The sequence below is a fragment of the Pimephales promelas genome, chromosome 2 (assembly GCF_988280905.1).
Source record: "Pimephales promelas chromosome 2, fPimPro1.hap1.1, whole genome shotgun sequence".
Lineage (NCBI taxonomy): Eukaryota > Metazoa > Chordata > Actinopteri > Cypriniformes > Leuciscidae > Pimephales > Pimephales promelas.
This window is the reverse complement of record NC_142770.1, coordinates 3,532,399-3,553,883: the sequence shown is the minus strand read 5'-3', so window position 1 is coordinate 3,553,883 and position 21,485 is coordinate 3,532,399. Positions and strand designations below refer to the sequence as shown.

At 36.3% G+C, this 21,485-nt stretch overlaps 3 protein-coding genes across 4 annotated transcripts; 1 reads left to right on the top strand and 2 right to left on the bottom strand.

Annotated features, from left to right (window-relative positions):
• Window positions 1-1,044: 1,044 nt before the first annotated feature.
• Window positions 1,045-3,159, bottom strand: LOC148995719 (uncharacterized). Its single transcript, XM_089118795.1, has 4 exons — window positions 3,075-3,159; window positions 2,101-2,421; window positions 1,622-1,942; window positions 1,045-1,414 (listed from the first exon to the last, which is right to left on the bottom strand). Exons 1-4 carry the CDS (start codon window positions 3,115-3,117, stop codon window positions 1,278-1,280), a joined length of 822 nt encoding a protein of 273 aa, XP_088974921.1. The 5' UTR covers window positions 3,118-3,159; the 3' UTR covers window positions 1,045-1,277.
• A 3,928-nt stretch (window positions 3,160-7,087) lies between these two features.
• On the bottom strand, window positions 7,088-10,279 carry LOC148995718 (uncharacterized). The gene is made up of 6 exons (XM_089121714.1): window positions 10,222-10,279; window positions 9,504-9,830; window positions 8,706-8,990; window positions 8,393-8,497; window positions 7,931-7,995; window positions 7,088-7,481 (listed from the first exon to the last, which is right to left on the bottom strand). Exons 1-6 carry the CDS (start codon window positions 10,265-10,267, stop codon window positions 7,356-7,358), a joined length of 954 nt encoding a protein of 317 aa, XP_088977840.1. The 5' UTR covers window positions 10,268-10,279; the 3' UTR covers window positions 7,088-7,355.
• Window positions 10,280-12,377: 2,098 nt separating this feature from the next.
• Window positions 12,378-20,510, top strand: LOC120486638 (uncharacterized). Of its 2 annotated transcripts, none has more exons than XM_089121645.1 (6): window positions 12,378-12,688; window positions 14,621-15,025; window positions 15,327-15,392; window positions 16,243-16,350; window positions 16,450-16,497; window positions 16,834-20,510. In XM_089121645.1, the coding sequence occupies exons 1-5, from the start codon at window positions 12,634-12,636 to the stop codon at window positions 16,494-16,496; spliced, it is 681 nt and encodes a 226-aa protein (XP_088977771.1). In that variant the 5' UTR covers window positions 12,378-12,633; the 3' UTR covers window position 16,497; window positions 16,834-20,510. The 2 variants fall into 2 exon arrangements, with proteins under 2 accessions (XP_088977771.1, XP_088977770.1); XM_089121644.1 differs by having other exon boundaries at window positions 16,447-16,497.
• Window positions 20,511-21,485: the final 975 nt, after the last annotated feature.

The window sequence follows — 21,485 nt, the reverse complement described above, 5'->3', positions numbered from 1 at the left end:
GTTAACGGTGTAACACTTATTTATTTTTAGCTGGGTGTTAATTTGTAATTGTATCATCTAAATGTCCTCTCATTATTCGCGTGAGGAAAGTTACTGCAAGGATATTTGAACTATTTTAAATAAGCTTATTGAACAGATATTTGATACAAGTATATTGTTATTTGCATCTTATAAACCTGATGTATATATATATGTACAATATTTTAACAGATTCTTTTACCAAGCAGACAAGTCAGCAGTTTGTGTATCAAGACACGAGACCCTTGCAAAAAAAAGTTTTTTACTGAGAGATTTTGGATATCTCTATTGATCGCTCCACAAATCAGAAAATACTGTCATCAGCCAAAAATATTTGCATTTTTACCATTTTGTTAGGAAAATGTTGTATACAATCAGGAAAATTATGAACAAACCCCTCTGAAACCTTCAGAATATAGAGAAGAATAAAACTGTGATTTGGTGTAGGCCTATGTAGGCTACGTGATACTGAAGAGGAGATTTCTGGCTCAATGTAGGAACAAATTATTTAGAGAAAACGGCCTTTAAAGATACATTAATTGAAATCGACAGACTCAAATAGATAAAGAGCTCTAAAAGAGTCAATTAAAAGTGCATTTTGGATGTTTTCTTCTGTCAATCAACACATTAAGTGATTGTAAAATAACTTTGATACAGCATGTGAAGATTGTAGAAAAAGTTGTAAACATTAATCTTGTTAAAGTCCATGATTTAATATTAATTTAATTATTATTTAACATTTAATATTCTTTACACTGTGTAGTAAAAAAATGTATAGGCCTATGTTTATATTTAGGGAAAGACGTTTAATCAACTGACAATTAATACACGTAACAGTTTATTTTTATTTTGATATCCTCTCAATTAAAATTTAGATCTGTACATTATTTATAGATGTAATTAAGCAGTTTGGTGGTAAGTTTTCAGTTTTCAGTCAATTCAGTGATTAGTTGGTGTCACATTTTTACATTTGTGTTTGCGGGGTTGCTGTATATGAAGCAAACTGAGAAAAAAAAAATGTGACTAACAAAGAAATGTAAAAACGGAATATTCATCGTTTTGGCCACCAGATGGCCCAATACTCCAGATTCAGGTACTGAACCTAAATTGACTTCACGATCAAATTCAGAGAGCATTGGTAAGTAAAGCTTTGTTTCACATCACTAACAAATTAGATCACACATTTTTTTTTTTAAATCTTTACTGACTAAAAATCAAATATATCCCAAAATATTTATGATGTGTTCCGTTTTCTCTTGTCATCCTCTTGCAGCTCTGATGTCATTGACCAGAAGAACAACAGCAGCCGCAGAAGCCACGCCCATCAGCGCAGTGACGACCAATCGCAGCACAGCTTCAACAGAATCACAACAGGGGGCGTGGCTTTCTGGAGAAACTAATTAAACAATGATAAAACAGAATTGAGATTTTCAACGAACTGACTTCAGTTTCTGAATCTCAAAGATTATTTTATGCTCCAAACAAGAAAATACAGGGTTTATGTCATGATGATGATGACAGAAGCTCATCCATCATATCTGTCATCTTATGTTAGTAGTCTCGTTAACATAAACATGATTACTTCAGTAAATGAATGTGGATAATATGATGAGTGGTGGTGTACCTGCACATGTGTGGCTGCAGAGTGTGTTGATGTCCAGATGTGTGGTCTGGTTGCTGATGGGATTGTTCAGCACACAGCTGTAGGTGTTTTTATCCTGATATTCCACCTCCAGAGGTAGAGAGAGACTGATGCTGAGATCACACACACTGATGCTGGACAATACACTCATTCCTGCGTACCAGGACAGAGTCGCATCACACACACTCAACACTGATGATGAACACACCAATGAACATGATGATGAAGATGATGAAGAACAGTGTGAAGAGTTACTGATGATGACGGGAACAGGCAGACGAGCTGAAATATGAATAAATATAAGCAACAATCTAATTTGCATTCAATGTGTTTAGTGTAATCACAGTTAGTGTTTCTGTGATCTCAAATTATAAAATGTCAGTATATACAAATTTTTAAATAATAATATTTGAAGGACAGGACAAATGACCTCTCCTCACCATAGACAGAAACACTGAATGATTTTGATGATCGTTTCGCTCCTCTTATCTCTAGTGTATAAACTCCAGTGTGTTCAGTTGTGGTGTGTGTGATGGTCAGAGATCCAGTTTGATCGTCCAGCTTCAGTCTGTCTCTGAATCTCCCATCAGGAACATCATCATATGTGGAGGAGATGCCAGCAGATCTACTGATTTGAGCAATCAGAGACTTTTCAGCTCCATATTTCCACATTATCTCATCGTCTTCAGGTATTTCAGTGAGATCAGTGTTTAGAGTAACAGAATCTCCCTCCATCACTGACACTGAATCACCAAACACACCTGATAAACAAACATGAAGGTTTAGGAATATAAATCCTGAAATTAGCTGTAGTTTGAAATCTAGATGTGAATTAAAGAACAGATGCAGAAACACAAAACAGTCTCTGCTGATGCAGGAACAGCTGGAAAACAGGACAGAAATACGATTCTGAAAGGAATAAAGTGTTCATCAGTCTGTAGTGGTCAATGCTAACAGTGACAGTCCTGATGTCACCACACGTTCACCATAGAGGAAGGAGGAGAGTTGTGTGGACGAGGGACAACTTCACTACAAGGCACAGATGTGTATTTCCCATAGGGTTTGAATTTTTTTTTTTTTTGAACAACCTGCCAATTTGACATAATACATCTAATTGACCGGCCATTCAGAACGTCAATATACAAATAAAGAAAAAATAAAGAAATAAACACCACCAATCAACAAACTGGTTCCACTTCCAGATTAAGTACTTTTCTCCACAAGAGAAAAATAAATGCAAAAAGGATAGATTTTATTACAGCTTAACTTCTTTTTAAGCTTCTTTTTATTTAACTTCTTTTATTTAGGATTAGCAGAGAATGCAAATCCACTGGCTGATTAAAAAAGTAGCCAATTAATTTAAAAATTAAAACTATAAAGCAAGATTTAATGTCTTAAAAGAAATATAACTTACCAGCAATATGGCACATGTAGCACAACATAAACAGATGAACCATCTTCAAATAACAGTGCTTGATATATGTGAACACTTGTGTGACAGGCAGATTGTGAACTGACACAACTGTGTTAAACTGTGATGGTGAGGTAGTGTGCGTGTGACTCCTCCACCACAGGAATTGAACACCACACATGTGGGCATGAGCTACTCTTGAATGTTCTTTCTCCAGGACGAGTTATTGGTGGCAGACAGAATTGTTTATTTTACAAGTTGCTCAAGTTCTGTATTATTTTTGATTATTAACCTGACCTCTGGCCTGACTCTATTAGTGGTGCTTGTGTTTAAATTATCATAGACCCATGGATGAGGTGTGTTTGACATTTATAAGCGATCGAGTGCATTGACGTAACATGAGGATGATCTTTGAGGGGTCATATCTCTGAACGAGGATTTTGTAGAAACGTGGGTTTCCACATCTGAAGAGAATGACAAACTCTGTAAGAACAGACCTCACAGTTGAGTGTAATATGTAGCTCTGAGGCGCAAGACCTGCCCAAATTTCTCCCCATCAAAATACTATGGTGAAGGACGGCCCATGAAACAGGAAGTGAGCACATGTGTTTTTCTTACTATGGGAACGTAAGAATAATGAGCATAACTCTGGATCACAGTGCCATAGAGACATGAGCTCATTTCATTTAGGCAACCAATCAGTCACTCAGGATCATTGTGAAGTTATCAAGCCACATCCTAGCAACCATTTAGAGCACCCTAGCAACTGATCCCATAAACTACCATTATAAAAGGCCCAGTACACGAGGGTGAGTTTGACTCATGCAGACATTCAGTCTTGGACACTCTGTATCAACACCCTAGCAACAAGGGTTGAGCTCCCTAGCAACAAGTTCCATAGAGTTCCAATCAAATAGATCAAAAGGGACATCTTTGATAGAGGTGTCATAGGAACGTGAGGGTGGGCATGTGTAGTAGGCTATTGTGTATTTTTTTGACTCAAGGCAGTGTAATTGCACACAGTAAGCGCTATTCGCATTCTCTTGTTTTTCCACACATAACTGTTGATGGATCAAGGAATCAAGTGTCTTTTTTTTAAGCAACTTATAAATAATAAAATAATATTGAAACCAAATAATAAATTCTATTATTGTATTTTTCTGTAATGGAAAAGCTGTTAGTCCAGCCATCAGCTCAAACCACATCTCTGTTCAGCTGTGAATAGATCAGACCACTGCGGTTTCACTCTGACTCACAAACTGAGCTTGTGAATCATGTACCGTGTGTTTCACTCAGCAATGAAAAAAAAAAAAAAAAACCACTCTGGCCTTTCTGTGAATATTGTACAATTTGCTATTATTATAATATGTTTTGCATGATAGTTAAAGATTAATTTAAATGAGATGCTTCAAAACCCTTTTAAGGTCACAGTTTATTGTAACATTTTAAATTCACATGCAAAACACTGTTTTGGTATTTACCTTCAGCATTTATCTGAACATTATTATTATTATTATTATTTTATTTAATTTTGAATGTACTAGATACTGTAACAATGAGTGTTTGTTTGAACTGATGTCACCTCTGACTGAAACTATTTGAAGTCCACTAGTCCTGTAGCTGTTGCTATACACCATTTTGCAAGATGTAAACAACACTTGTCCAGAAACACTTCCTGTATCAGTTTGTAAATGGTTTCTTTATTTCAAATGTTTGTAGAGGTTTGTTTAACTTTTTGATTCAGTTGTATTATGTTCTGTTGGTTGTATTTTATCCCAACGTTTATGTAGTGTTAAAAAACTGAAACAGGAAGTGCTTCGGGATCAGCGATGTTATCTTGCAAAATGGTTGATACACCTACGTCACCCTGTGTTTGTGCGTGTCATTGCTTTGGGCCTGTTAAGTTGCTACTTGAACACTGGAGCCGAATACTGAAAATATGCATTTTAAACTGAAAGTGGTCGAATGGTCCAAGACCACAAGTGTGGAATAAGAGAAAGGAGAGAGAGAGAGAGAGAGAGAGAGAGAGAGAGAGAGAGAGAGAGAGAGAGAGAGAGAGAGAGAGAGAGAGAGAGAGAGAGAGAGAGAGAGAGAGAGAGAGAGAGAGAGAGAGAGAGAGAGAGAGAGAGAGAGAGAGAGAGAGAGAGAGAGAGAGAGAGAGAGAGAGAGAGACTTTTTTTTGACTTTTATCATCCCTTTATTCTACATAGTTAAAAAATGTAGATGTAGATCAAAAAACATTAAACCTTCACAATCACATTTACTTTACACTTTCAAAACAAAAAAAAAACAAAAAAAAACAAAAAAAAACAAATGCACATTTATATTCCATTCAATTATAAAACACTGAATAAATAAGCATTCATTACCAATTAAAAACCAAAAACCCATACTCATTCACTGTAACCAGTGCTTCCTTAACTCCCCATTTCCATTTAAAGAAAGGGACATTATTAACATGCTTGTAATATGTATATTCTATAACCACTCGTGCTTCCACTAAGGATCTGAAAGCCGCCACCATACAAATATCTCTTCCTGCATTTTTTTCCTGATGAGATTTCAAAATTACTAATTTGGCTTGACCTATGACAAAATTAGCAATTACACATTGTTCTCGTAAAGATTTCCTATAATGACATCCCAAAATAAATAAACTATTAGTATACAGGAACCCTAATTTTGTTATTATTTTTTTCAGCATTACAAAAATAGGATCAAGTCTAGGGCAGTCACAAAACATATGAAAAACAGTATCCAAAGCATCACAAAAAGGGCAATTTGATGTAACATTTTCATTCATCCTTGCAACAAACTGATTTGTAGCTAGGATACAATGGATTAATCTCCAATTAAGATCCCCACATCTCTTAGAAATTGGAGGTTTATAGAGAGAGAGAGAGAGAGAGAGAGCCTGAACGGCCTGAACACTTTCTAAACCTAACAACCTGAGGTAAATATTGGTATCTTTTATATTATCCCTGGCGATTCAAACATTTAAATTAAAATGCATATGTTGAATACAAGAGTAGGCATAATGGAAGATTGCAATAAATTAATTGATTTTCCACTCCTCTGAAGAAGTGATATTTATCTGTGAATATACGCTGGAATCAATATATATATATATATATATATATATATATATATATATATATATTGTAAGAATGCATTGCACACAAATATGAAATATGCACTGAAATATGCGCACTTCTCCAGGACACACATGTTAGGGGTTGAGCTTATAGATGTGATGTAGTTTTAGCTGCTGTTCTTCATAAATCCACCAGATGAGTCCATTTATCAGTTAAACATCACACCACTGATGATCAGAGTAGATGCGTATATAACAGTCAAAACATCAGTAAACTCAATTATCAGTTCATCTCTAGTACTAATGTGATGTTTATGTGGGAATATGATTTCTCCCTCTAGTGCTCAAATAATGTTATAGTTATATATTATATATTATATATGTTTGTATACAAGGCATAAATAGAGACACTAGATGGCGCTAGTTAATACTGGGATGTCATGTTTTATTTGATGAAATTTAAGGGTCATGGTCTGTTAACAAACTGCAAATGAAAAGAAAAAATGAAAGTAGTCAAGTTCTTGATTTTGATTTAATTAGCATATTTCTTATTACAACATAGGAGCATTTGTATGTTGCTAGTAATTACCACCCTAAACTAAAAATAAAGAAATTATTAAGTCATTTGTATTATTAAGTCATCAGTCATTTGTATACATAAATATAATCATATTTCAACAGTAAATCATACATGTACATTCCTAAAATGTGTCTATATAATATTGTATTTCATCACACACTGAGAGAGTCGTTTATCTGCTAGATTCAGTGTTTAATAGTAAAGTCTGTTTTATTAAAGCTAAAGTCAGACTGTGAGTCTTCATATGAGCAGGAATGGAAAGAAAGCCCTTCACACACACAGTAATGAACGACACCTCAGTGTGTGTGTGTGTGTGTGTGTGTGTGTGTGTGTGTGTCGACCACAAACATCCAGCAACAAATCAAACCACTTTTCTGACCAGAGGAAGCCAAACACAGCAGGCGTTCATTTAACACACATTTATATATTTCTAAAATGAGGAAAAATGTTTCGTTTCTTGTTTGTTGTTGTTTTGTGGATTTGTTAAAAAGGAAAACAGTCAGTTAGATAATTTGTTAAAAGTCCTTGTAGATTCTTAAAGAGAGAGTTTAATTAGTCCATCCCTGAATATCACACTTTAAAATCCTCAAAACTAGTTTCAGAAGAGTTTTTAATGTTTTAAAGAGCCGAGAGGAACGACAGCGGTTCCTGTGAGAGCGCCGGTCTGGCTCTTGAAGGTTGATCCTCTTCTCGTGGCGATCGGCGCATAAACCACATGATCCTCCTCTTTATCATCCTGTCAAAAACACAATGTGTGTACTTAACATCATAAACCAGCCTCAGTGCGTCACAAAACATCCATAGGTCTGTGTGTGAGAGAGAGACTTGCACTGTTTCCTTCTGTTTTTTTCCTTATGCCGTTTTTAATGTTTGCATGAGATGCTATAAAAATGTATTCAGGACAATAAATGTGTTGATTTGCTGTTTCCCAATATAATCACAAACACACGTTCAATACATTTTAGACTGTGATGTCATCAAGTGACAGGAAATACTTCATCAGTGGCTCATTATGAACACTGGAAATATGAACTAATGTTGATCTGATGGGAGAATGAGTGTTGTGAGGATGTTTGTCGCAGTGAATGCTGATCTTTATACATGTCTAATAGTGTGGTGTTTTGTGTTTCTGTCAGACACTGCTGAACTGATACACAGACATGAATTATTAATACATGATCTCACCGATATCTGTGCTCTTCTTCTGTTGAACGTTGGCTCGACGTAGATGATTTCTTCATGAGTCTCAACTGTAATGATAATGAGATGTAATATAATAAATAGATGTATTAAAACAACAGAACTAATTAGATCTGTTTCTCTACATGTTATAATGCTGTTGGCCTCATTGATCTGAGATTATGCACTTTAGTTTTTGAGTGAAAAAAATACTGTGATAGATAAAAGAAAATAAGTTTGAATTCCATATTTGGTAATGAAATAGCAAGCGAAAATTATAAACACATTTTTGAAGTGTAACATGTACAAAAAGTATTAGTTCAGGAAAAAGAAAGTCCTCTTCAGGTCAAAATGACCTCAACTCAACATGAGGGTTTAGTAAAGTTTAACACTATTGAAGAATATTATTATTTGGTATAACACTTATGACTTTTACAAATTCAGTAGCTCTTATAATTTAACACTTGCCTTTTTGATCAGTTTTTCTACATTTCTTGCAGATGCAGAAGATCACGACTGTAAACACAATCATCAGAGATCCAGCCGAGATCAACACTATCAGAGACACTGACACTGGAGGACCTGAAGGAGAGAGAAACAGTTATTAGTGTCAGCCATGCAGTGATCAGAGTAAAAACCATAGGAGGAACATTTGAAATCATTGTAATTTTTAACATTTGTTTTATCACCAATAATTAAAACCAGCTCCAGTCTTTATAATCAGGTCAGTAAACACACACACACACACACACACACATATATCTGATGAGTGGTGGTGTACCTGCACATGTGTGTCTGCAGAGTGTGTTGATGTCCAGATGTGTGGTCTGGTTGCTGATGGGATTGTTCAGCACACAGCTGTAGGTGTTTTTATCCTGATATTCCACCTCCAGAGGTAGAGAGAGACTGATGCTGAGATCACACACACTGATGCTGGACAATACACTCATTCCTGCATACCAGGACAGAGTCGCATCACACACACTCAACACTGATGAACACACCAATGAACAATTTGATGATGATGAAGAACAGTCTCTGATGATGACAGGAACAGGCAGACGAGCTGAGAAAGATTAGAAAAAGCAGAATAAATCATACTATTAAATGCCAGTACCAGAAATGTAATCTTGTGTATCTGATTCTAAGCCCATATAATGTTTAAGCTAATAAGGTGAAGTGTATTTGGCTTGCTGTCCACCGTGGAGGGGCTCGAGGAAGCAGCTTCAACTCGAGCTTAAACCCCCCAGAGGCACTATTAATGCTTGTATGATGAGTATGGTAGCAAGAATTGGAGTTGGGGAGACGAGGGACGCTGGAGCGAGGCGAGCGGCTGCTTATGCTCTGGCTTTGAGAGATTAGATGGGTTCACTCCTCCCGAAATTACATTGTGAACTTCACTAATCATACAGAATATAGAGATTGGGTATCTTAGATTTTACTACTTAAAAACTGAAAAATAATATTATAAAAAAAATATATTAAAAAATACATAAATATTATAGAAAAATACAATATATTTAGGATTGGTCTACTTCAAACCGATATAAGAAATAAAGGAAACCAATGTTAAACTCACAATAGACAGTGAGATTGAAACTCTTTCTCACACTGTTGATCAGTAGTGTATAAACTCCAGTGTGTTCAGTTGTGGTGTGTGTGATGGTCAGAGATCCAGTTTGATCGTCCATCTTCAGTCTGTCTCTGAATCTCCCATCAGGAACATCATCATATACAGTCAGTCTGTCCTCCAGTACAACAATTTCAGCAATTAAAGTGCTATTATCTCCAAACCTCCACAGAATCACATCATCGTCCATCATTTCAGTGAGATCAGAGTTTAGAGAGACTGAATCTCCCTCCGTCACTGACACTGACTTCAGTTCATCTGGACCAGCAAACACTCCTGGAGAACACACACACACACACACACACACACACACACACACATAAACAATTTTACACACACAAAAAATACTTGCATCCTTTGCCTTTTGCAATCAGAGATTCTGATGGTTACAAAATGTTTGCGCGCTGATTTTGCTGAACACACTAATTTTTTTTTTATAATGTTCTACCTGTAACTATTATCTTCAAATACCTTAATGTGACATTCACATGTCATTTTCCTATTGATTTAGTGAGTTTATTAATAAGCTGACTGAATCTGTCCATTATGCGATCTGTAATGCCGGAATCCAAAAGATCGTAATCCAAGTTATTACTTTGAATATAAACCAAAGCATGATTTAAACCAGTAAAAACAAAAATGCATTAAAAATATATTTGTAACTTACCATCCAGACGCCACAAACACAAGCTGAGCAAAACAACATGAACCATTTTCTCTGATCTCTTTATCTGTCTTCAACTGTACATGTGTGTGTGTGTGTGTGTGTGTGTGTGTGTATCCTCCCCCATCAGGACTCGACCACCCTTCACTGACCACACACTGGATTTCACACTAAAACACAACAACAGTCTTCATCAATAATCAGTGTATAGTGCCAGAACACAAGATATAGCACAGGAAGTGAACATGATTTGGGCAAGTTATTATTTTAGCATTTTGTTATTCTCTCTCTCTCTGTATAGGAAGAATTACTGTATGGATGTAAATATAACTTCACATGTGATATGTTAATCTAACTATAAGTGATGAATGATGAGTCAGATTAAATATCTCTAATTTGACTTTTCCTGAAACATAATCTTTTATCAGTATCAGTTTTCGTGAAAAAGGAAGTCTGATGGTGAGGTTCTTATTAAAAGGAGAGGAAATAAAGACACTCTTTACCCACAAACATCTGACACACATATCAGTGTGTCTAACAATAACACACACAGGTTTTCCACCCGTCAGGTCAATCTCTTTCTTTTTTTAATAAATGAAACCGCAGAAGTTTCACTTTGACTCAGTTGCTGGTGAAACATTCGGTGAATCGTGTTGTTTTTCTGAGCTGGAAAACAACATGCGCTGTGGTTTTCTGTGGAGATGTGGACATAAATATGTTTTATGTTCGAATGAAACCATAGTGGGGGACTGAAAATGGTGTTTACTTTGAAATTAATCCTTCTATTTTCATTTAGACACATTCAGGCATATTTACAAATCTGTCTTTCTCACTGAAGCTGCATGAATTGGAAATGTTCCTAATGTGATGTTCTCACATTCACAGGATAAAGTTAGGCTACTCCATGAATTACATCCTAACCGTAACTTTAAATAGCCTACATGTAGTTCATTAATAATACTCAGTACTTAGGCTATTTGAGTAAGTACAATGTAACTAGATCACCTTAAAATAAAATATAACTGCACTGATTGTTTGCTCACCATCTGATCTCCCCAGACTTTCATTATGTGCTTGTTAGAAGATGATCAACGATATTTGCTGGTTTGACTGATCATGATGTTTTGGCTCATCAGTGAACATCATAATATGAATGAAGCCTTGTACTGGGAGCACACTTGTTTGCCGTTTGCCACACAGCATTATAAAGACAAAGATTGGGTACTGTACGGTGTATCATCTGTGTACATACCCTTATATATTAAGGGCAAATTATTGTATTTTCTTTGATACATTTTTACGTATATGTTAACCAATGTTATATATCACAGGTAAGATAATTTTGATTCAAAATATAGCCCATGGACAAATTACACCTCTATTTTACTCTAGTTGTAACAAATATACCAGTTATCCTTAGGTAACACAAGTAATATTCGTAATCATGACTTAAAGGCATCTAAAGATTTGTACGCCTTCATTGACTCTATGGTAAATATAGGCATATGGCGTGTCGATGAGATACAGGTAGATGTCGCCGAATGTCAGATGTGTCCGGGCTTTTGCTCTAATTCTCACTCAGGTGATATCATGAACCCTGGTTATATAAAAGCTTAACCTTATATCTCCTTTTAGCTTCTTCGTACAAAGAATTATCATGTTGACAAAACACAAATAGGCTGCGTATGTTTTGGTTCTTCTGCCAACCAGTTCACGCCCGTATCGTGACGTCACTTTTGACTCCGGTGAACATGAACATTGCTATATGCAAGTTATTCACAAGTGTATATTCGTTCATTACTAACATAATATGTATTGGTATGGATTATATTAGTGTGCACGTGTAGGCTACTTCATATGTATTTTGAACATCCAATAGTATGCATATGCGAGTATAATTTACATGTTATGTAGCCTATGTATTGATAAGCGAAGTTTGAATCCTTTGAATCCTACGTGGCGCCAAAAACCAAAAACAATTATAAAGTAGTTTTTTACTGATAAATGAATCAGGGTAGGCCTACTGCTTTGAAATTTTTAAAACTAAACACCCTATATTCAACCACATTTCGTAACCTAAGCAATTCAGGAAACGAAACTTAGCTTGCCTCCCATCACGTGATTTCCTCAGAAACACAACCTGGATAATGTGCATTGTGCAAATAGGCTACCCCGCCTACAGCGATAAAGGCACAGTTTACTGTCGTTTTCTTAACAAAGTGAGCTGCACTACTGCACTACACCTAACCTGCACTTCAGGAACCTGCAGTGACCGCTCCGTGTCCTCCACAGAACAGGGACCGCTGTCCTGTCAGAGGCCTGCAGCCACCGCTCCGGGGAAAAGACGATGCAGAAAAATTCAAGATTCGATTAAATTGATTTGGCATGTGAACAACAACAATAATAATATAAAAAATGCTGAAAATGGGAAGTTATTGTGTGCTCACTCTGTTTGTGTTTCTCGTTGATGGTAAGTCGCTTGACCTTTTTTTTTTTTTTTTTTTTTTTTTTTAAATATTTTTGATAGGCAATACATTGACATAGCAAATGCATTCATGTAGAAAATGAGAGAATGTTGAAAGTGCGTATCTAGGCCTTTGTGATGTAAATTGCTTTGGATAAATGTCTCTGCCGACTGCAGGTGTAAATCACACACAAATGTCAAATGCCACTCCATGATTTACTTTCTAATTCAGTCCATTTTAGTTTTAGTTCGCGCAATGCTTAAGGTTTTTTGTTGTTTTTGGCGAGCTTCCAGGGCAGGCGAAATCAGTTAAGCACGCCCTTTGTTCTGTCTAAACTGTTTGACCAGTTCTGGCAGCACAGTCATAAGCAAATTTTGCACATTCAATGATTTTAATGTAGCTAGCCTATGATATAAATTAATTATTTCCTATCTTTGATAGAACAAAAAACAAAACTTTGCTATTGATCACGTGATTTTCTGAGAAACGATGCAAGCATGGATGCTTTGTTTTCTTAATACAGCCTACAGAGTCTCTGTTTAATATGTAACACCACTAATACATGGACTAAACTGGTTTAGACTACAGCTGGTCTCCCTGATAATCAAACTTAAGTGCCCAAACTCCTCTAAAAGCAAACTGCTGCGCAGTCTAGGCCTAAAACCCGGAAACAAGCTCAGGCGGGTTTGAAATTTTCTCAGTAGAGATAATAACTCCAATATATTCACAGATAAGCATGACCGATTAGAAAGGCATTGATATCTTACTTGTTAATCATTATAAGTTGACTTGCAGGCTATGCACATGTTTGCCCCAACTATAGAAATAGTATTTTTAATAAGAGGATCAGGGTCAAGCAATAATAATTAAGTCAAAATAATTATAATTAAAATGTATTATTCGCATTATATTAGTAATTATAAGAATAAAACCATCTTGAGATTAAAGTTGGCCTAATTATAAATGCGAAAATTAAACCCGTTACATTTCTAGAAAAAAAGTTGAAATGTATGTTGGAAAAAAAAAAAAAATTCGAGAATGAAGTCGTGTTTAGAGAAAAAAAAAAACTTGCTACATTTCGAGGAAAAAACTTGAAATACTATGTTGAGAGAAAAATCATCAAATTTTGAGAATAAAGCCCCTCGACATAAAATGTAATTCTTAAAACGATATAGTTTTATTAACATTACATTTCTACCTTTTCTAGAAATTTATTCTCAAAGTATTATGAGTTTGTTTTTAAATTTCACATTATAATGACTTAAATTTCAAGGTGGTTTTATTTTTTATTACTGCTTGGCCCTAATCCTCTTCTGTAATAGTCCTGTATGAAGTATTTTAACATATAAAATGATGCTGTAAAAATCTACATTTCTTTACGACAGAGATCTTTATGATTTAATGAAATACTCTAACACTAGGGATGCAAATTATCGATTAATTCATTAATCATTAGTTGATCAACCTTATCGATCGATTAACGATCAACTGATAAGCGCGTATTTTCCTGAGAATGTAAATTTCTCACGGTATCAATTTAACATAAAAAGCTAAATAGGCTATTGCTTATATACTGAATAAAAATGCATGTTATATTCAATTGATGTTTTATTGTAACAGTTGGGATACATCACAGAATAATGGCATTTATGTAGTTTAACAAAATAAATTATGTGAGGTGTGTGTGTGTGTGTGTGTGTGTGAGAGCTTTTCACTTGTGTGTGTGTGAGCTTTTCAGTATAATACACATGTGAATGAATTTAGTTTCACATATGTATGTGGATGGTAATCCTGAGTAATGTCCCTAGGGGCACCTCATACCATTGGCTTTCTCCTAATCAAACTCATTTCTGTGTTATTGAATTCCTTGTCAAATGCACACACACACATACACACACATGTGCACACAAGTAATTGTTGTCCACCCTTCTCTCCAGGTGTGTTTGGTGACTTCTCTGGATTGAACCCAGTGTCAGTGATGGAGGGAGAATCAGTCTTTCTACACACTGGTGTTATCAAACAACAACGTGATAAGATGCTGTGGTATTTCAACGACACTCGCATAGCTCAGATCAACGGACAGGTCAATACGAGCTGTGTGTATGATGGAGAAGACGGGAGATTCAGAGGCAGAGTGGAGGTGGACATTGAGACTGGATCTCTGACCATCACCAACATCAGATCTGAACACACTGGACGTTATGAAGCAAATTTAATCCAAAGCAAGAGCTCAGGAACCAGCACAAGCTTGAACAGAAACAGCAAGTGTGACAGCACAAAAATCAACAGAAAAATGCGCAACATCGGCGACAGCATAAAAACATTCATCGTTTCCCTCAGCAGTGAGTCACTCAATCATTTCCCTGCAGCACTTTGGCGTATGAGATTGTTTGAATGTCAAAACCATGACATTCAAATACCTGTTTATACTCTTTCCTTATACAAAACCTGTTTCACAACACATTTCCTGCATCATGTGTGTTTTGGCAAGATTACACTGACACTGTTTACTCCTTTTCAGTAGACAAACCTTGTGAATAATTCAACATTATGATGATTTTACAAATATTATGACTGATTATATCTGACTGCCTATATATCAAACCTTTTAATTTATTTATTTTATCCTCTTGTATTTTTCAGCTTCTCTGTCTGCTCCTGACAAAACCAGTGAGGAATTGGACGAGACGGGGAAGGAGTCTGACAGGAGTATGTTTCTTCTCCCTTACTTTACAGTCATGTGAATCAGTGTGTGTGTGAAAGGCTGTGTTTGATCTGTACACTTTGTTCTCGTCAAAAGGACATTGTTCCAGAAGTCTTGTGTTTTTGCTGCTGTGTTCTTTCTCCTGGCAACTGTTCAAAACATGCCATACTGCTATGCGACAGTCATATGGGAATTCATGTGACTTTAACGTCATTTTAGAGCAACATTCGTCACATTTCTATGCTCATGGGAGTCAATTAAAATATTTTACACACCTATTCACAGGATAGGTATTCAGTGAAGGACAGTGATGTGTCAGAAGTATTACAGTGATAAAGCAAAACATCATACATGTTTGGAAACTCGGCTCTTTTTTCACATCCTCCTCTTTGTTTTTTATATATTGATTACGCATACATTATCGGTCCTCTAGAGCAGATTACTCTATACATAATCGCTTACCTTAATGTCCTTGTGTTTCCGTATGACGGAGTGTTGCGTGACGTCTTATCATCGTTCTTTTACGCATGTGGGTCAGTTCATGATACTGATCCGTTCACACTGAAATCTGATATTGGCCACATTTAAAACTATTTAAACAGCTTAACAGTAAAGGTGTACTTCCTTTTTCATACATGGCTTCTCCATTTTGGCCTGGTTTTTGTTCAATGACTAGTGTCACGGTGTGATATGTCATATGTAGTTGTTCATCAGAGGTTGTATTTACCTGCTTTTTGCCCTGATACATAAAACCACAGAATTCAAAGCGGGTGTAATTTCTTTTTCACATCTCTGGACAGCCAATTATGATCAGATTCACTCACACTAATGACTGTCTGTCTTCATCTGTTCCAGGTTCAGATCCGTTCGTTGTTGTAGCAGGAGTATCTGTTGCTCTGCTGCTGGTGTGTGTTGCTGCAGCTGTTGGTGTGATTTACTATCGCCGCAGGAGCTCTAGAAATGGCAAGTATCACCTACAGACACTATAGTAAGAGAAAAACAACATCTTTATTATGTAAAATAAGTGTTTAATCGTGTGTGATTTTTTTTTTCTTATAGCAGAAGTGGAGAAAACCAAGCTTGAACATCTGTTGAATGACAAAGTTTGAGGTAAGATACTAAACAACCGCAGTAGAACATTTTCATAAAAAAATACCGTGTGGTGCAAATGTCTTGCACGGTTTTCACATTCTTTGTGAATTAAAAAAATATCACTTCATTATTACAATTTTTGAACTCACAAAGAATCATCCAGTTGGTCTGGTATTACATGAAGAGACCGAACAACTGACTGTCTGTATATTTATAATTCCAGTGACTGAATTGAATTTAAAGCAAAGTCATCTAACTGGGAACGATTACTTTTAATCTGAATCTTATTATCTTACTAATGATTTCACTGCTCATCTCTCACTCTTAACCCTGTGATTCATTGTTTTCTTACAGAAGGACATAGTTCGAAAGGAGGGGTTACAATGTGAACATAATTGAAGTTGATCACAAGTCCAGTGAGTGGACCTCCATTCTATGATTCCTGCACCCCTCCTGTTCAACCTGTGTGCCCCCACTGACCAAATAATGAGAAAGAGCCAAATTGCTCTAAAAACTGAAGTAATTGCGTTTGGAAAGAAAGAAAGTAAACTTTGAGGCAAGCGATCTAGACAAAAATATCACGTTAGGGCTGGGCGATAAAACTATAGGCCTAACGATAATACTAGATAAAACGATTTCAAAAGTTCGAGAAATGTTCGGTAATTTTTATGCGCCAAAAGTGAACCGCGCGCCACGTGGGTGGTGTATCTGTGCAATATCATAAGACTTTCGAGAACGGGTTGTGTCAAACTTCCAATAGTTGTTTCCCTCAAATTCTTTTTTGCTGCTAAATTTATAACTGTGTCGGAAACACGTTCTGACAAAGATTACACTATTTTTGGCTCGGCTCGTATGTAAAAGTTTAAGCAAGAACAGAGGATCGCGTCAGACTCGACTGACCAACAGCTGGCCAGCTTGAATGTAATGTTGCGCCAGCTGCAGTCAAAAGTAGACGATCCTGAAAACAGAGGTTGTTGTAAGAATCTCAAGATACTGGGACTTCCAAGGTCACTCTACAAACCTTCGAAACCTGATTCTGAAGTGGTTTGATCTGCCTGCGGTGCAGACTTTCCTGCTCTGGACAACGGGAAGACTCATCACAGACTGTCACATCCGATCTAACAATCCGAATCCAGCATTTTTGTTCGTTTTCTACAGTTCACTGACAAAGACGCAATCCTGAAAGCAGCCCCGAAGAAGATGATTACTCAGTATGTTTCAGAGCTTCATTTCTATTCGAAATTCGAGTGGTGATGGCGCAGTGGATAAGACACATGCCTTTGGTGTGAGAGACCCAGGTTCGAATCCACTGTGAGACACTTAACCTAGTTGCTCCAGAGGCGTGCGACCTCTGACATATATAGCAATTGGAAGTCGCTTTGGATAAAAGTGTCAGCTAAATGAATAAATGTAAATGTAAATATTCGGATTTGTCAGCCGATGCTTGTTGCAGAAACACTGTGTTCAGGCCGTGAGCAAAGCTATAGCATCTTGAGGTCTGTATCATGGCTTTGCTTTTCCGGCTAGGCTCAGGTGCCCGGACAATGGGAAGATTCGTCTGTTCAACGACCCGGAGTAAGCCGAAACTCTTTTAGACTCTTTGGACAAATTACTTTTCTCTTGGTTTCCACATTTACACTGGAGGACATGTATGTAATTAACTGTCATTACTACCCACACTGTAAAAAAATATTGTTGGTTTAACTTAAAAAAGTAAGTAACCTGGTTACCTTAAAATTTTAAGTTGATTGAACTGGAAAAAGTGAGTTAATACAATGAAGGAGATTGATTTAATCATCAGAAACTCAAAATAATAAGTTATCTCAACTAAATAAATGATTTAAGTTGATTTGACAAAAGAAAAAATGTTGTGATAACAAATCTTGAAAATATATTTTTTTACAGTGCACCACTGTGTAATACTCTATATAAACTGTATGCAAGTGCAAAGCTGTGTTTTAAATCTTCATGATTACTCCTTTACTTAAACCATCATTTAATTCACCTTTATTTGTACGCTGTTAACAACACATTGGCTTATCGTTTCAAAGCAGCTCTAGAGAAAATGCACCAGGATGGACCTCCTGAGATAAAACAGAAATGCACATTGAGAATAATTCGTGTAGCTGCTGTTCATAGCATAAAAAGGTTAGTTCCCCTAAAAAAATGAAATTTCTGTCATTAGTTACTCACCCACATGTCGTTCCAAACCTGTAAGACTTTGTTCATCTTCAGAACACAAATTAACATGAAATCCAAGAGGTTTCTGACCTATTCATAGGCAGGAACGCCATTGCAAAAATGCCCAGAAAGGTGGTAAAGACATTGCTAAAATAGTCCGCGTGACTCGAAATTATGAAGTGACGAGATAACTTGTGCGCAACACGCAATTAAATTCTACAATCTCTTCTCTTCCACATCATTCTCTTCCAGGTTCTACATCAGAACGCTGTGACACCATTGGCCGATGCTGGTCACGTGAGCACCACGCCACATGCATGTGATGCTCAGTTGCTGACGCAGGAGACGGCCAATAGCGAGTCAGCGTTCTGACGTAGAACCTGGAAGCGCTGCACTGCGTTTTCAACATATGCAGGGGACTGTCAAAGAGATTGTTGAATAAAGTTATTTTTATTTGTTTTTTGCATACAAAAAGTATTCTCGTCACTTCATGAGATTAAGTTTAAACCACTGGAGTCACATGGACTATTGTAATCGAGGGACAGAAAGCTCTTGGGTTTCATCAGATGTAATTTGTGTTCCGAAGATGAACGACCGGGGCGATTAAAGCGCACACTTATCGCTGACGTTTAACGCCTCGTGGCTGAAAAAGGGCGCTAATGTGTGTATGCATGGAAGTCGTAAAAGCATAATTTTATGTAAAAACGCCTCTGGTTTGTTTTTTTGGTTTGGCGCGCCATTTTAAAAATGGTCAACCAATGAGATTGGCGCTTTTGTTCACATGCCGGAAGTCACAGTACTTGGTGGCGCTCAAGCACAAAATGGTCTTGCCGAGCACTCATCAATAGAAGAATACGAATAGAATAATAGACGAAAAATAAATTGCAACGAGGTGAGATGAATGTAGAACTGCTGGTCTCTGGTTTCTGAACACAAATAACTTTTACGACAAACGCCACAGCAACTACAAAAATCTCTAAAAGAGTGTTTTTTGCAAGCACGTAAATACCGCCTCTCTTCTTCTTCTGTGTGATAAGCGAGTGTCAGAAGTGTAAAGATGTGCAGCGCCACCTTCTGTATCGGATTATTTCTGGTTTTCAATAAGTGCCTTCTAAAAGGGAGTGAATTTGAAGTTTGCTTGGGTATGAACACAAAGACCTGTCGAAAAACACTGGCTTTGCAAGTTTGGAATGACATGAGAGTGAGTTATTAATGACAGAAATTGTATTTTTGGGTGAACTATCGCTTTAAGCAAGGATAATCATGTGCATTTGATCTGATGTCACTGGAGTATAAGGATATGAGACGCATTATGTGACTGCTTGGCTAAAAAGATCTTTAATCTAGATTTAAACTGGGAGAGCGAGTCTTTGTTCCAGTTGTCTCATTTTGCTAGTTCTTTCTGTTTTAGTGGTTTGTGATGGGGCTGCTATCATCTGTGCCTCATTGTTTGGGGATAGTGTCTTTGGTGAGAGGATCTTGGTGAGAGGTACGTTTTGTGTATTATTTGTGGTCCTTCTATTTCTGTATTAAGCATCATTTATTGACACAACCTGTATCTTACTTTGACTGCATTTTAGCAAAGATTATTGTAGCATCTTCACTAAATCTCTTGAACATTGCACTGAGGCAGATTTTAATATTATCTGTTGATTGTAAGGGGTTTCATTTAACTAAATGATTGGAAAATATTTGTTGAATATTTAATATTTAACAATATTATTGATCTATGTATTGATCTAATATTATTATGTTTTCTTCTAAAAACAAACTTTGTTGTGTTGTTTTAATGTTATCACTGAAACTGCTTTGAAACTTTCTGAATTGTGAATAAAGCACTATATAAATGAGTTACGACATTTAAAAATGTTGTATTGAAAACTAGTCCCATCCAAATAGGCTTGTGTATTGAAGTTTTCTATATCCTTTGGTTGGCAAAAATAATTATACTATTAGTGGCGCAGGCATGATGTCACTTTGTAGGCCAATCGTCAGTGTGGTTCCCTAGACAAAAAGCCCAGGATTTTCCCATAGGCTTTTGGATTATCAAAAAAAAAAAAAAACTCAACAAAAGTTTAATACTTACATGTTTTGTCCAAGATTAACTTTTTTTTAATTTTGAAGCATAAATAAAGTTTCCTGAAGTAAAAAGCTACAAATGAACTACACCAGGGTCCCATAACTTTAACGTCAAGCTTTAAGCTTTCGACAACTCTTTCATTTTTCATCTAAACACATTTTCAGAAAAAAAAGAGTTTATCTGTTCGGCGTGATCGACAGGCTCTGTTGTCCCATTTAACCACGTATTAACAACCACCTTTGTCAAGACGTATCAGCTTAAACAATCACGAGTGTGGTAATACTGATGTATTTTATGTCGTAGAATAAAACTTGAAAGTGTCTTGAGCTTGTGTTCACCACAGACCTTATTCCAGCTTTTTAACCAAAACCAATTTTTCACAAAATCCAAAACTTACTGGAGGTAGGTCCTTTACAATCTTTGTGAAATCCTTATAGAGAAAATGAGAAAAATACTTCCAAAACTAAAATGTGCTCTGTTGTCTCCGAATGAATTTACCTTTGTTGATTTGAAATAAACTGGTTAAATGCTGTAAATTACATTTAAGTGAAAAGATTACATGGAATGTACATTAAAAACGCATGAAAAAGACTATTCAAAATCAGAACAGAACCCCAAAAAATGAACAGCCAAAGCCTAAAATAGGGTTAAGGTTAAGGTGGCAACATTTAAGATTCAGTTTAAATGTTATGTTGCAATGGCAAGTACTTCTACATTTGTATTTACAAAAATGTATATATATTTC